We start from the raw sequence: 14408 nt of genomic DNA on the forward strand, positions 1-14408 counted from the left end.
TTGATACTGTGTCTGGGAAATTCTAAAGAAAAGTTGAAAAGGTTAGTGGACAAGTTTGGGAGGGTGTGTAAAGGTAGAAAGTTGAAAGTGAACATAGATATGAGGATGAGGGTATCAAACGATTTAGATAAAGAAAAATTGGACATCACACTGCAGAGGGGGAGTATGGAAGAAGTGAATGTTTTCAAATACTTGGGAGTTGACTTGCTAGCAGATGGATTTATGAAGGATGAGGTTAACCATAGAATTGATAAGGAAAAAAGGTAAGTGGTATGTTGAAGTATCTGTGGAGACAAAAAACATTATCCATGGAGGCAAAGAAGGGAATGTACAAAAGTACAGTGGTATCAACACTCTTACATGGGTATGAAGCTTGGGTTGTAAATGCTGCAGCAAGGAGGCAGCTGGAGGCAGTGGAGATGTCCTGTCTAAGGGCAATGTGTGGTGTAAATGTTATGCAGAGAATTTGGAGTGTGGAAATTAGGTGGTGGTGTGGAGTTACTAAAAGTATTAGTCAGAAGGGTGAAGAGGGATTATTGAGGTGGTTTGGTCATTTAGAGAATGGAACAAAGTAGAATGACTTTGAGAGCGTATAATTCTGTAGGCGAAGGAAGGCGGGGTAGGTGTTGTCCTCAAAAAGTTTGGAGGGAGGGGGTAAAGGAGGTTTCGTGGGTGAGGGGCTTGGACTTCCAGCAAGCATGCATGAGCGTGTTAGATAGGAGTGGAGACGAATGGTTTTTGGGACTTGACGAGCTGTTGGAGTGTGAGCAGGGTAATATTTTGTGAAGGGATTCAGGGAAACTGGTTAGCCAGACTTGAGTCCTGGAAATGGGAAGTACAATGCCTGCACTTTAAAGGAGGGGTCTGGGTTACTGGCAGTTTGGAGGGACTTCTAAACTGTTGTATCTGAGCACCTCTGCAAAGACAGTGATTATGTATGAGTGATGGTGAAAGTGTTGAATGATGAAAGTTTTTTCTTTTTCTTTTTTTTTCTTTCTTTATTTTTGGGTCACTTTCTTGGTAGGAAACGGCCGATTTGTAGAAAGACAGACAGACAAAGACAGACAGACAGACAGATATAAAGACACAAAGATGCACTTTTTTTTTTTTTTTTTTTTTTTTTTTAAAAAAATATGGGTCAAATTATATCATGGCTTTAAAATGGAAAACACTAAATAAGGATCTGCCATTTCAAAATCACTCACTACTACAAGTATTTTTTTATAATGGATTGACAAAAAGATTGCATTGGCCACACCTACAGGAAATTTAAAAAAATTATACAATGAATCAGTTGCTGATGAAGGGAAATCACAAGCGTCTATAGTTACAAACAGGTACCGTATTACTGACACTCAAAACTTACTTCAGTTTCATAAATCTCTGCAATAGACTGATGGTGCTTGGCAGCCATTGTAAATTTCCCCATGTCTGTGTAAATTTCAATTGCCTTCAACAAACTGTTGACAGATTCTGAAGAAAAAATCAAATAATGAATTAAGAATAGTGATGGAAATGAAGGATGTAAAATTTACAAAGCACCTGGATCTACAAGGTAATTAAAAGCTCTGATTAAGGAATAATGTGCAGTCTTCCCTATTAGTTTGCAAGTTTCAATTATCCAATGTACAGGTGCATACATCTGCTTATCCACCTGTCTTCATGCTCCTGAATGGTTCTTAATACAATAATTTTAAGGATGTTAATGCATAAAACAAAAATTAAATTAAGTTTATATACAGTATATGAAGATGTGCAGATGCAAAGGCCTCACTCTCAGGTGAAATGACAGTTTTATTCCCCAATGACCAGCTCTAACAAATATAGTGACTGAAAGTGACGCTGAGGATGCTGGAAATATTGGTGAAAACCCCAATGACCCACAGCCATCCACTTCTGGAACATGTTTGCCTCAACCATGCCACAAGTGAAACTTCATATTCTCCTATGGCCTGGGTTCAGATGTAAGTAATGATGATGATAGTGACAAACTCTGATTTTCTAGCAATTGATGACCACTCTAGTGATGATTATTCACCTATGATGCATCAATTTATACAGCAGTCTGGTAGTACATCCCTGGACAGAACACCAGTAACAGTAACGACGAAGGGACATCTACTGGGATGGTTAACAGGCTGCAGGCAATGGTGCTATCACATGCAGTAGTACGTGGTGGCACAACAAGGTGCAGGGCACCAGCACCAGCCCAGACTGAGAGGCATGGTCTATACTCAACACCCCCAAAGACCCATGGCCGCCACCACTACCCCCACACAGCCACCACAACCACAACTAGCCACTAATATCCAGCACCCACCACCAGAACTCATCTGGAATTGACAGGAAAGCACAAATTTTGTGCCCAATTCCCATCAATTTGATAAGCACAACAGAATCCTGCCCAACTGTACTCTTGGGAATGACACCAGTGAACTTCAGTTCTTTGAACTATGCATATTTTGATGAACCCTTGCCTCCCATTATAGTGAGGGAAACCAACAGGTACTTCCAGTATACAATGACATATGCTGATTTCACCACAATCACAACTATACTTGTGGAAGGACCCAACTGTTGTTGAGACGTGTCTCTTCTTATCCACGATAATGCTTATGCCATGTGTATAGACACAGTAGTCGATCATACTGGTCAATTGACTGCCTAATTTATATCCCAGCCTTCAGTGATCTCATCCCAGTCTATACTCAACACCCCCAAAGACCCATGGCCGCCACCACTACCCCCACACAGCCACCACAACCACAACTAGCCACTAATATCCAGCACCCACCACCAGAACTCATCTGGAATTGACAGGAAAGCACAAATTTTGTGCCCAATTCCCATCAATTTGATAAGCACAACAGAATCCTGCCCAACTGTACTCTTGGGAATGACACCAGTGAACTTCAGTTCTTTGAACTATGCATATTTTGATGAACCCTTGCCTCCCATTATAGTGAGGGAAACCAACAGGTACTTCCAGTATACAATGACATATGCTGATTTCACCACAATCACAACTATACTTGTGGAAGGACCCAACTGTTGTTGAGACGTGTCTCTTCTTATCCACGATAATGCTTATGCCATGTGTATAGACACAGTAGTCGATCATACTGGTCAATTGACTGCCTAATTTATATCCCAGCCTTCAGTGATCTCATCCCAGTAAACAGATTTATCCTGCTGCTACCTATGCTACACTTCTCAGTCAAGATGAGGGAGGCCTAACAGGAACAACATGTTATACAAGATCAAGGATTTTTTATCCCCTCAAGAACCTTGTCACTGATGAGTTATGATTCTTATTCAAAGGCAGACTGTTGTTCAAGGAGTACACATATATATCAAGCAAGATGAAATGCTCTGGTATCAAGCTGTTAGTGTTGTGAGATAGTGAGACCAGTCTCGTATTGGATATGATTGTGTACACAGGAAGCAAAACATTAAAAGATACCAGGAAGTTATTGGGAATCTCAGGTGGTTATCATAATAATGGAACCATATCTTAGTAAGGGGCACATATTATACACATTTTTTTTTTTTTTTCAACAAGTCGGCCGTCTCCCACCGAGGCAGGGTGACCCAAAAAAGAAAAAATCCCCAAAAAGAAAATACTTTCATCATCATTCAACACTTTCACCACACTCACACATTATCACTGCTTTTGCAGAGGTGCTCAGAATACAACAGTTTAGAAGCATATACGTATAAAGATACACAACATATCCCTCCAAACTGCCAATATCCCAAACCCCTCCTTTAAAGTGCAGGCATTGTACTTCCCATTTCCAGGACTCAAGTCCGACTATATGAAAATAACCGGTTTCCCTGAATCCCTTCACTAAATATTACCCTGCTCACACTCCAACAGATCGTCAGGTCCCAAGTATCATTCGTCTCCATTCACTCCTATCTAACATGCTCATGCACGCTTGCTGGAAGTCCAAGCCCCTCGCCCACAAAACCTCCTTTACCCCCTCTTTCCAACCCTTTCGAGGACGACCCCTACCCCTCTTTCCTTCCCCTATAGATTTATATGCTTTCCATGTCATTCTACTTTGATCCATTCTCTCTAAATGACCAAACCACCTCAACAAACCCTCTTCTGCCCTCTGACTAATGCTTTTATTAACTCCACACCTTCTCCTAATTTCCACACTCCGAATTTTCTGCATAATATTTACACCACACATTGCCCTTAGACAGGACATCTCCACTGCCTCCAACCGTCTCCTCGCTGCTGCATTTACCACCCAAGCTTCACATCCATATAAGAGTGTTGGTACTACTATACTTTCATACATTCCCTTCTTTGTCTCCATAGATAACGTTTTTTGACTCCACATATACCTCAACGCACCACTCACCTTTTTTCCCTCATCAATTCTATGATTAACCTCATCCTTCATAAATCCATCCGCCGACACGTCAACTCCCAAGTATCTGAAAACATTCACTTCTTCCATACTCCTCCTCCCCAATTTGATATCCAATTTTTCTTTATCTAAATCATTTGATACCCTCATCACCTTACTCTTTTCTATGTTCACTTTCAACTTTCTACCTTTGCACACATTCTCAAACTCATCCACTAACCTTTGCAATTTTTCTTTAGAATCTCCCATAAGCACAGTATCATCAGCAAAAAGTAACTGTCAATTCCCATTTTGAATTTGATTCCCCATAATTTAATCCAACCCCTCTCCCGAACATCCTAGCATTTACTTCTTTTACAACCCCATCTGTAAATATATTAAACAACCATGGTGACATTACACATCCCTGTCTAAGACCTACTTTTACCGGGAAGTATTCTCCCTCTCTTCTACACACCCTAACCTGAGCCTCACTATCCTCATAAAAGCTCTTTACAGCATTTAGTAACTTACCACCTATTCCATATACTTGCAACATCTGCCACATTGCTTCCCTATCCACTCTATCATATGCCTTTTCTAAATCCATAAATGCAATAAAAACTTCTCTACCTTTATCTAAATACTGTTCAAATATATGCTTCAATGTAAACACTTGATCTACACATCCCCTACCCACTCTGAAGCCTCCCTGCTCATCCGCAATCCTACATTCTGTCTTACCTCTAATTCTTTCAATTATAACCCTACCGTATACTTTTCCCGATATACTCAGTAAACTTATTATTATACACATATTATTATTATAATCAAAAAGAAGCGCTAAGCCACAAGGGCTATACAGCGCTGCAGGGTAGGGAAGGAAGTGAGGGTATTGGATGGCAGAAGGGAGGAGGGATGATCAGTAGGTTACAGAAAACAGCGGGGCAGGGGATAGTACTGGGGTAGAGGGTAGCAAGAGATTGAAGTAGAAAGGGCTGAAGATATCAGAATTTGTGAAGTAAGTCAGTTGTTGTCAAAAAGTCAATGAGAGAGTCCAGATGAAAGGTGGATCCATCAGCGAGAAGGGAAGGTAAATAGAGAGCAGCGGAGCGAAGACGACAACGGAGGTAAATTCTGCGTGCTCGTTGATAAAGTGGGCAGTCCAACAGAATGTGGCTGAATGATAATGGAGCTTGGCAATTCTCACAGAGAGGAGCAGGGCGCCTCTCCATGAGATATCCATGAGTAAGACGAGTATGGCCAATGCGAAGACGGGAGAGAGTAATCTCCCAACCTCGACACTGGTGATAAGAAGACGGCCAGTAACCTATACTTGGTTTAATAGATTGAAGTTTGTTGCCGAGCATAGTAGACCAACGGTGTTGCCAACGGGTGTGAAGGTGGGAAGATATTGCAGCAAAATAGTCCGTAAATGGAATACCTCTATATGAAACTGGTAGGTCATGTACTGCTGACCGCGCAGCAGTGTCTGCCTGTTCATTGCCCTGTACGTCAACATGACCAGGGACCCAACAAACAACAATATCTTTATGCTGGGTAAAGATGCGGCGTAGCCAAAGTTGGATACGGAGGACTAAGGGGTGAGGTGTATCAAATTTCTGTATAGCCTGTAAAGCACTAAGGGAGTCTGAGACAACCACAAATGATGACACAGGCATAGATGCAATACGGATAAGTGCTGCAAGGATGGCATACAATTCAGCAGTAAAAATACTAGCCAAAGATAGTAAATGCCCTCGTATGACGCTGTCCGGAAACACTGCTGCGAATCCTACGCCGTCAGAAGACTTAGAGCCATCTGTGTACACAGCAATGGCATGAGAATGAGAGTGAAAGTGGTCAAGAAAAAGAGAGCGGGAAGCGACCGTAGACAGTTGGGCTTTCGAGCAAGAGAGAGAGAAAGAACAGACTCGAACAGCTGGAACTTCCCAGGGGGGTAGGGAAAAGTGAGATGCTACATGAACATAGAAAGGTGGTAATTGAAGAGAAGACAAGAGCGAATGAAGGCGAAGAGAGAAGGGACGGAGTAAACAGGGGCGGCGAACAAATAAAGAATGTCTACTAATATCAGTGACCATTCTATAAATGGAAGGATTGTGGAGATCATGAGAGCGTACATAGTAGCGAAGGCAATGGGCATCACGGTGATCGGATAAGGATGGAACGTTCGCTTCTGCATAGAGGCTCTCGACAGGGGAAGAGCGAAAAGCACCAAGGCATAAACGTAATCCTTGGTGATGAATGGGGTTAAGGCTAGAGGGAGTAGCAGGAGATGCCGCTGAATCGATCTTTTCACCATAATCAAGTTTCGATAAAATAAGGATGGAATGTAGGTGAAGGAGGGTTCGACGATCAGCTCCCCATGAAAGATGAGCAAGGGTTTTAAGAAGGTTCAGCCGGCTGTGACAAGTTACCTTCAGAGAGGTAATGTGAGGTTTCCAGGATAACCTACGATCAAAGAGGAGGCCCAGAAACTTGACTGTATCACATTAAGGGATACGGGAGCCATAGAGGTACAAAGGATGATCGGAGATGACAGAGCGTCTAGTGAAAGTAATTTGGTGGGTTTTAGTGCTGGAAAATTTAAACCCAAGTGTGGTGGCCCAATTGGAAACATGGTCGACTGCATGCTGGAGAGAAACTGTAATGAGGTGACAGTCAGCGCCTGCACAGGCAATAGCGAAGTCATCAACAGAGTGATGACCAAATATCTGATGGAAGACTAGAGGCCAAATCATTAATAGCAAGGAGAAAAAGTGTTGTGCTCAGAACACATCCCTGGGGGACTCCTTCAGCTTGGATAAAGTCCGGGGAAAGCACATTATTAACCCGAACACGGAAATGCCTGTCAGTTAAAAAGTTCTTAAGGAAGGATGGTAGATTGCCTCGAAGGCCTAAGGAGTGGGCTTGGGCTAAAATATTATACCTCCAAGTTGTGTCATATGCCTTCTCAAGGTCAAAAAATATGGCAATAACTGAGTGGTTATTCGCTAAGGCATTACGAACATACATATCCAAGCATAGTAAGGGGTCTATGGTAGAACGTCCCTTACGAAAGCCATATTGATGAGTGGAGAGACTGTTGTGTGTCTCTAAATACCACACTAAACGTCTATTTACTAGGCGTTCCAACACTTTGCAAACTGCACTGGTAAGAGCAATGGGACGATAGTGGGAGGTTTCATGTCCCGTAGTGCCTGGTTTGCGGAAAGGGAGAACAATGGCGGATTTCCACAGCTGTGGAAAAACTCCTTGTGACCAAATAAGATTGTAAAGGCGTAATAGGACTGCAAGGGCTGACTGATGTAAATGTTGTAGCATACGAATATGAATGTCGTCGGGCCCAGCTGCCGATGATCGGCAAGCTGAGAGTGTTGCCTCCAGTTCTTGAAGTGTAAAAGGCACATTATACTGTTCTTCTCTGAGAGAAGAAAAGTCCAAGGGTGCTAACTCTCTGACAGACTTTGAGGAAAGAAATGAGGGGCATAGATGGAGTCCCTGAGAAATACAGACAAGATGATTGCCAATTTCATTGGCAACATCTAGTGGGTTTGCTATATCAACACCGGCAACCCGCAGAACAGGAGCCGGGTCAGGAGAATATTTACCACTCAGTTTTCGTACTTTTTTCCAGACTGCACTCATAGAGGAAGCAGAGGTGATGGTGGAGACAATCTCGCCAGCAAGTGCGTTTAGCATCACAGATGACACGGCGAGCGATCGCACGCTTCTGCTTAAAATCAAGAAGTCTCTCTGTGGTTCTATTGTACTGGTACCTGCCCCATGCAGCGCGTTTCAAACGTACTGCACGAGCACAAGCAGGAAACCACCAAGGCACGCGTTTCTGAGAATGCCTGCCCGAAGTTTGGGGTATAGAATGAGAAGCTGCGGTTAAAGCAGAGGATGAGAAGAGGTGTAAAAGCTCATCGATGGAGGACGAAGAAGGAACCTCTCTAAAAATAGTTAGGTGTGAGTAAAGGTTCCAATTTGCCTGATCAAATTGCCAGCGTGGGATGCGAAGAGGTGGTGAATATGAAGGGGAAGTAAGAATGATTGGGAAATGATCGCTGTCATGTAAGTCCGGGAGAACAGACCAAGTGAAGTCTAATGCGGTGGAGGAAGAGCAGACAGAGATCGATGCAAGAGAGTGTGTGAGTCCGAGGATCAAAATGGGTGTGAGTACCTGTATTTAAAACATGGAGGGGATGGGTGGCAAGAAAACCCTAACTGAATGCCACGGGAATCACAGCGAGACCCCCCCCAGAAGAAATAGTGGGCATTAAAATCACCAAGTAACAGAATCGGTGGCGGTAATGACGAAACAAGAAAGGCAATATCCGGAATAGATAATGCCCGAGAAGGAGAGAGATATAAAGAACAGAGCGTATACCACCTATGCAAGTGGATACGGGCTGCTGTGTAATGCAGCGAAGTACGAACAAATAGCTGATGGTACGGAATATCAGTGCGTAGAAGAAGGGCACTTTCATTAAAGGTCCCATCAGGAAAAGGATCTGAAGAATACAATAAATTATAGCCTGAGATGGGAGAGATAACAGCAGAGTGTAATTTTGGTTCCTGTAAGCAAACACCAACAGGGGAAAACTGGGAGAGTAACATCTGAAGCTCACCCCGATTACCCCTGAGGCCGTGTATATTCCACTGTAAATAGGCCATGATTGGCAGTGATAAAGATACCTGAAATCCGCAGGTAAGGGTTCCTACGGACTAGAGGGGTTAGAAAAGTCCACATGCGGAGGCAGTGGAAAACGTTCAAGCAGCGAAGGAATGGTGCGCTGTGAAGAAAGGAGTTGCGCAGATGGAGCAGAGGAGAGAGCAGGAGCGGAGGGTGGATCAGTGTCCATTGATGGTTTGGTCTCTGCAATATATTCAGAGATTGCTTCAAGTGTTTCGGAATTCAGAGACGTCGTATGGGAGACAATATTGGAAATGGTAGGGGGAGGATGAGTAAAGATTGGAACTGTATTGGACTGTACCAAGGAAGGGGGGGGGCGAAAGGGTGGAGGGAACTGGAAAAGCGTGGAAGGGGACAGAAGAGGCAGAAACCTGGGAGGTGGCAGAAGAGGAAGAAACTTGAGAGGGAACAGGGGAGGAAGGTACAGTACGAGGAGGAGGGTGAACCTCTACACTTGTAACAGAGCCAGTGAGAGGGGGAGAACCAGGTACAGAGACAGGGAAGGTAAAATGAGGAGGTGGAAGATGGGTAGGAGGTGTTAACGGACCTTTTTTTGACTTTTGAGAAGTAGAGGGACGATTGGGAGGAGGTGTCATATGAGATCTCGTCGCTACTGAGGCTTGTGAGAGAGAACACGAAGAAGCGAGATCAGACTGAGGCGTTGAAGTAGGGAAATCTGAGCCGAGGACAGCAAAAGAATTAGATACAGGAGTGACTATGGGAGAGGTAACCACAGAGGTGGGTGCAGAAGATGGGATACCAGAAGTAGGGGGACGTTTTGAAACACGGGAATAAGAAACACGAGGTAGTCTCCCTTGGAGGCGGAGATGAGAAACTGCCATGGCATAAGGGAGACCTTCTGCCTCTCTGAGGTAACGGATTTCCCGCTCGTTTAAGTAGACTTGACAATGGCGAGAGTACGAAGGGTGAGCCTCATGACAATTAAGGCAAGAGGGAGGTCGATTGCAAGACGTATTAGAATGGTCATCGGCACCACAGACTGGGCATTCGGCGATAGATCTCCAATATTTCGCTGGATGGCCAAATCGCCAGCAATTTCTACACTGTTGCGGTGTAGGGATCACCTTTCAAACTTGTAACCGATGTCCTGCTACATAAACTGAGGATGCGAGTTCACGGCTGTCAAAAGTTAAACGAGCCACATTGCTAGGGTATCGTCTCCGCCCACGGGCAGGAAGAACGTAAGTGTCTACCTTGAGGATTGGGAGATCTTGGGAAATTTTGTTGAACTATGGTATGGGGCAGAATGACGGTACCACTACAAGAATTGAGGGAATGATGTTTTTCAATAGTGACAGGAACAGTATCGATATGGGAAAGACGAGAAAGCTCATGAACCTGGGTAGCATTCTGCATGGTGATGATGCGCGTACCGCTCTTAAGAGCATGAAAAGAAATATCTTTACCAACATGGCGTAGGAGTGCCTTGCCAATACTGTGGTCAGAAAGATAGGCAGTAGAGGAAGTCGATCGTAAAGTGAAGAATTTAGTCCAATGTGCAGTCTGAAACTGAGCGTGGAAATGTAGTAAAGGACGTGTCAATCTTTTCTGAGAAGAACGAGAAGGTGGAGAAGTATCATCAGCAGGTAATTGTCGTTGGCATTTAGGCGTGGGACCAGAGTTGGTCCAACGTGGAACGGGTCGGCGATTCGAAAATTGCCACACCGTAGAGGGAGAGGCCGGAAGCATAGTCAGAGGAGAGCAAAGGTCAGATAAATCGAAGGAGTCAGTCGAGGCCTCAGTACCTGAAGCGGGTAAGGAAACGGCACCGGCAAGAGGTACAGAGGCATGAGGAGTGTCCGAAGAGTGGTCCAAAGACGAGGCGGGGTCAGAACGGGGTGCGGTATCAAGAAGGGGCCCGGGGGTAGCAGGTTCATGGACTAGGGCTGCCATGGTTAGGTTACTTCTTTCTTTTTGTTTTTAAGAAAAAAAAAGAAAGAAAATAAAAATAAAAAAAGAATAAAAAAAAGGGGGGACCAGGGAGGGATAGTTCCTAGGAGGAATGAAAGGGCCAGAAATCTCCCTCCGCGCCCAAGAGGACCTCAGCACCGCAAGTAGCGCAGATGCAGCATGGAACCCGTGCCATACCCTACCCATCATGCCAGTAAACCGGCAATCCAGGATAGCAACCTCACATCTGCCGAGCTACCTCGGTGGACAAAAGAGAGGGCAGCCGGAAATCCGCCACAAAGCATACCTCCTTCAGCCACCACCCCCGGAATCCGAAAGGTGGCTTCCAGAAATACACCCGTCGCCAGAGAGACACCCAAAGCCACCCTCTGGGATACCGGAGAGGGATCGGGACATCCCCAGGCAATCCAGATTCCACGGCAAACTACGCCACCGCCAAGAACCTCAACAGAATGGGATGGACCCCGGTACCCTTTCCCCTACCTAGGAACTAGCGTGCCTGTGGGGGGGGGGGAACAAAGGCCAAAAAGGAAGGGCAAAAGGGAGGGGTGGGGAGGAGGAGGAGGAAAGGAAAAAGGGGAGGATGGGGCGGATGGGATAGGGAATGGGGGATTGGTGGGTAATTAGGTTCGGTCTGAGGAAGGAGACCGACAGGTCTAATTCCTCAGACCAAGAGCCTCTTCACCACGCCAAGGAGCCCCCCTTGAAGAGGATTATACACATAACCTATTCACAAGCCCCTTACTCAGTGATTTCCTGTACATGAACATGACTGATGTATGTGGTACAGTGCATGGAACATGTAAACATGTGACTAGGATCAATGCAGGCATTGGTACAGGCATTTCATGCCAATGACATGGCATTTTGGTGGAATGACAATCATGATGTTACACTGTTGACACTGATTCACCACAAAATGAAAGACACAAGGAGAGTGAATACGCACACCAGTGAACTCATCCTAAAACCAGCTGTTGTCATCAATTAAACCACCAATATGTATTTAATGGACAATTGTGACATGCAGATTGGATTTGCTGATTGTATCTGCAAGAGTTACATGAAACTTCTATTTTGTGGACATTGTAACAATCAATGCATACAATATGTACCAAACTGTTTGTCTGCCATCAGGCAAATGATACACAAATACCAGGTCATGGCACGTGACGTGCACATGCACTGCCGAACTGATCACCAAATACCCTCTCGTTTGAAGTTTGGTGATCGCTTCCAAACAACACTTCCTGTTACAGGCAAGAATAAATGGGCTCAGAAGAGATACCTTTGATGAGTTTCAAGTCTTACTACTCCAGGAGCCCAGCCAGGCTCATCTAGTACTAGCCAGGTCAACCAGGCTGTTGCTGCTGGAGGCCTGCTGCCCCACGTATCCATCACAGCCTGGTTGATCTGGCACCTGGTGAAGATACTTATCCAGTTTTCTTAGAAAATTAGAAAACCCCAGAATAAAAAATAGAAAACTGTTGCTGTCTGCGACTCATCAACCTTCAACTTCATGCATTCATATTTCAGTAAGTACTGATGGGAAAATTTTGTTTCATTACCACCAGAAAAATGTACTCTTTCATTTGATATGTTTTTTTTTTTCTTTAATGTGGACACCAAGAGCAATTTTAATTTTGGTGGTTCTGGCAGTGAAAGGGTTAATAAGCAGTGAACTTATCAGAGTTATGAAGGATTGTAACTGTCTTCTCATTTTAAAGAAGTTTATTGAAGTAAAAAAAAATGACAAAAGATTAGAAATGATAATTATCATTTCTAATCCTTTGTCATTTTTTTATAAACAGTACTGTACTAACCATTAGGATCTGTCTTCTTGTAACAATTTCCTGCCTCTACATAGTTTGTAGCTGCATCAAGACGTGATCCAGCCTTTGCATGCAGTGACGCAAGCTCAGTGAAAGCATGACCTGCAGAGTTCCACTTCTTAGCCATCTTAAACTTGTTTGCAGCTTGTTGGTAAAGATCCATGGCTTCATCAACTTTTGAAGGTCCCCTAAAAAAACACACAATAAAAAGAAAAATCAATAAATTTTATGAGTAAACCACAAGAAAAGTGGCTCCATATGCCTAAACAGTGTAAAAGATAATAGGTATGCTGGCTTAGTATTCCATCCCTAAAACTATGGCATACCTGGAAATTAAAGTTTGTGTGGGCATGTGTGGCAAAATTTTTAGTTATTTTTGCTTAGATTGAAAGAACCTATTTTGTAAACAGAACTACAAAAATAAAAGGAAAACTTATGATTTTATGACGTGCTGAAAATGGCGAAAAAAGATCACATCGGCAACATCGGAGTAAACGCAAAAAGAAGTATGTATTTATTTTCCAGTTTATGCTAAGCTGTGATTGATTCTCCAATTTCTTTTCTTTTCAATGTCTAACATTATGTACCTGGCACACTATTTTGTGATGACAACATGAAGATATACTTGGCATGCCAAAATTGTGAATGTAATTTTCACTATAAACTGGTGCAAATAATTTTCTCATGATTTTTCTTTTTTGTCTTCTAACACTATAAACATGGAACTTTAATTATTTCATTGTGTAATTCTCCTCAAAACATGAAAATAAGCTGCAATGACTTTACTGCATTATCCTTGGCTAAATCTACAGAATTCTTTTTGACTGAATTCCAGTCGTAATCATAAAACTGTAATAAATATGGAATGAACAGAGAATCTTCCTGCCTGTTTTCACAACCTGTTTGCTGGTAGGAAGCTTGTGTTTGTATGACAGGTCCTGAGTGTTGTTGTTTACATGTCCTACTGAGGCAGTAGTGTCTATGATGCACCGTGGTCTTGCCTGATCCTAGAGTTTTGTTTTATCCGGCATGAGGTGCTAGACACCCAAACAGTTAAGCCAAGAATAAAATGATGGAAGGCAGCATGTGTGACAGCATATGCTGCCTTCCATCAATGTACAGTGTACATCAGACATTAAACATCTGAAAACTTTAAAGTGGCACTGGATTTCAGAATTACAGTAGAACCTCAGTTTTCGTGATTAATCTGTTCGAAAAAGTCCGACTAAAACCAAATCATACGAAAACGGAAGCAATATTTCCCATAAGAAATAATGAAAGTCCAATTAATCTGTTCCAAACACCCAAAAATATTAACAAAAACTACATTTTACAGAGCATTTTCTCCAACTAGGGCATATGAAAACTAAGGTTTCACTGTAGTACATACAACCACTCCCATAACTTATGACAGAAATGATTTTAAATATGCAATATACTGAAAATAGTGAATGTTAATTTTTTCCTTTGATAAAAATAATCCATTACACAGAACAATTACAAAACTTCTAAAACTGTATTAGATGCTATTATGTTAATTATCTAGAAATATTAGAAAAG

At 43.1% G+C, this 14408-nt stretch overlaps 1 protein-coding gene across 1 annotated transcript; it reads right to left on the reverse strand.

Annotated features, from left to right (window-relative positions):
* Nucleotides 1-1320: 1320 nt before the first annotated feature.
* On the reverse strand, nucleotides 1321-13063 carry alphaSnap (Alpha-soluble NSF attachment protein). The gene is made up of 2 exons (XM_070081738.1): nucleotides 12840-13063; nucleotides 1321-1473 (listed from the first exon to the last, which is right to left on the reverse strand). Exons 1-2 carry the CDS (start codon nucleotides 13009-13011, stop codon nucleotides 1346-1348), a joined length of 300 nt encoding a protein of 99 aa, XP_069937839.1. The 5' UTR covers nucleotides 13012-13063; the 3' UTR covers nucleotides 1321-1345.
* Between the last annotated feature and the right edge of the window lie 1345 nt (nucleotides 13064-14408).

Source organism: Cherax quadricarinatus, unplaced genomic scaffold (assembly GCF_038502225.1).
Source record: "Cherax quadricarinatus isolate ZL_2023a unplaced genomic scaffold, ASM3850222v1 Contig3913, whole genome shotgun sequence".
Taxonomy (NCBI): domain Eukaryota; kingdom Metazoa; phylum Arthropoda; class Malacostraca; order Decapoda; family Parastacidae; genus Cherax; species Cherax quadricarinatus.

What these genes read in the sequence shown, in the direction of transcription:
- alphaSnap (XM_070081738.1), bottom strand. Translation starts at nt 13,011, where the DNA reads ATGGATCTTTACCAACAAGCTGCAAACAAGTTTAAGATGGCTAAGAAG. An exon ending in CAAGAAGACAGATCCTAATG is followed by an intron (nt 1,474 to 12,839) that starts GTTAGTACAGTA and finishes TTTTTTCTTCAG; the next exon opens with AATCTGTCAACAGTTTGTTG.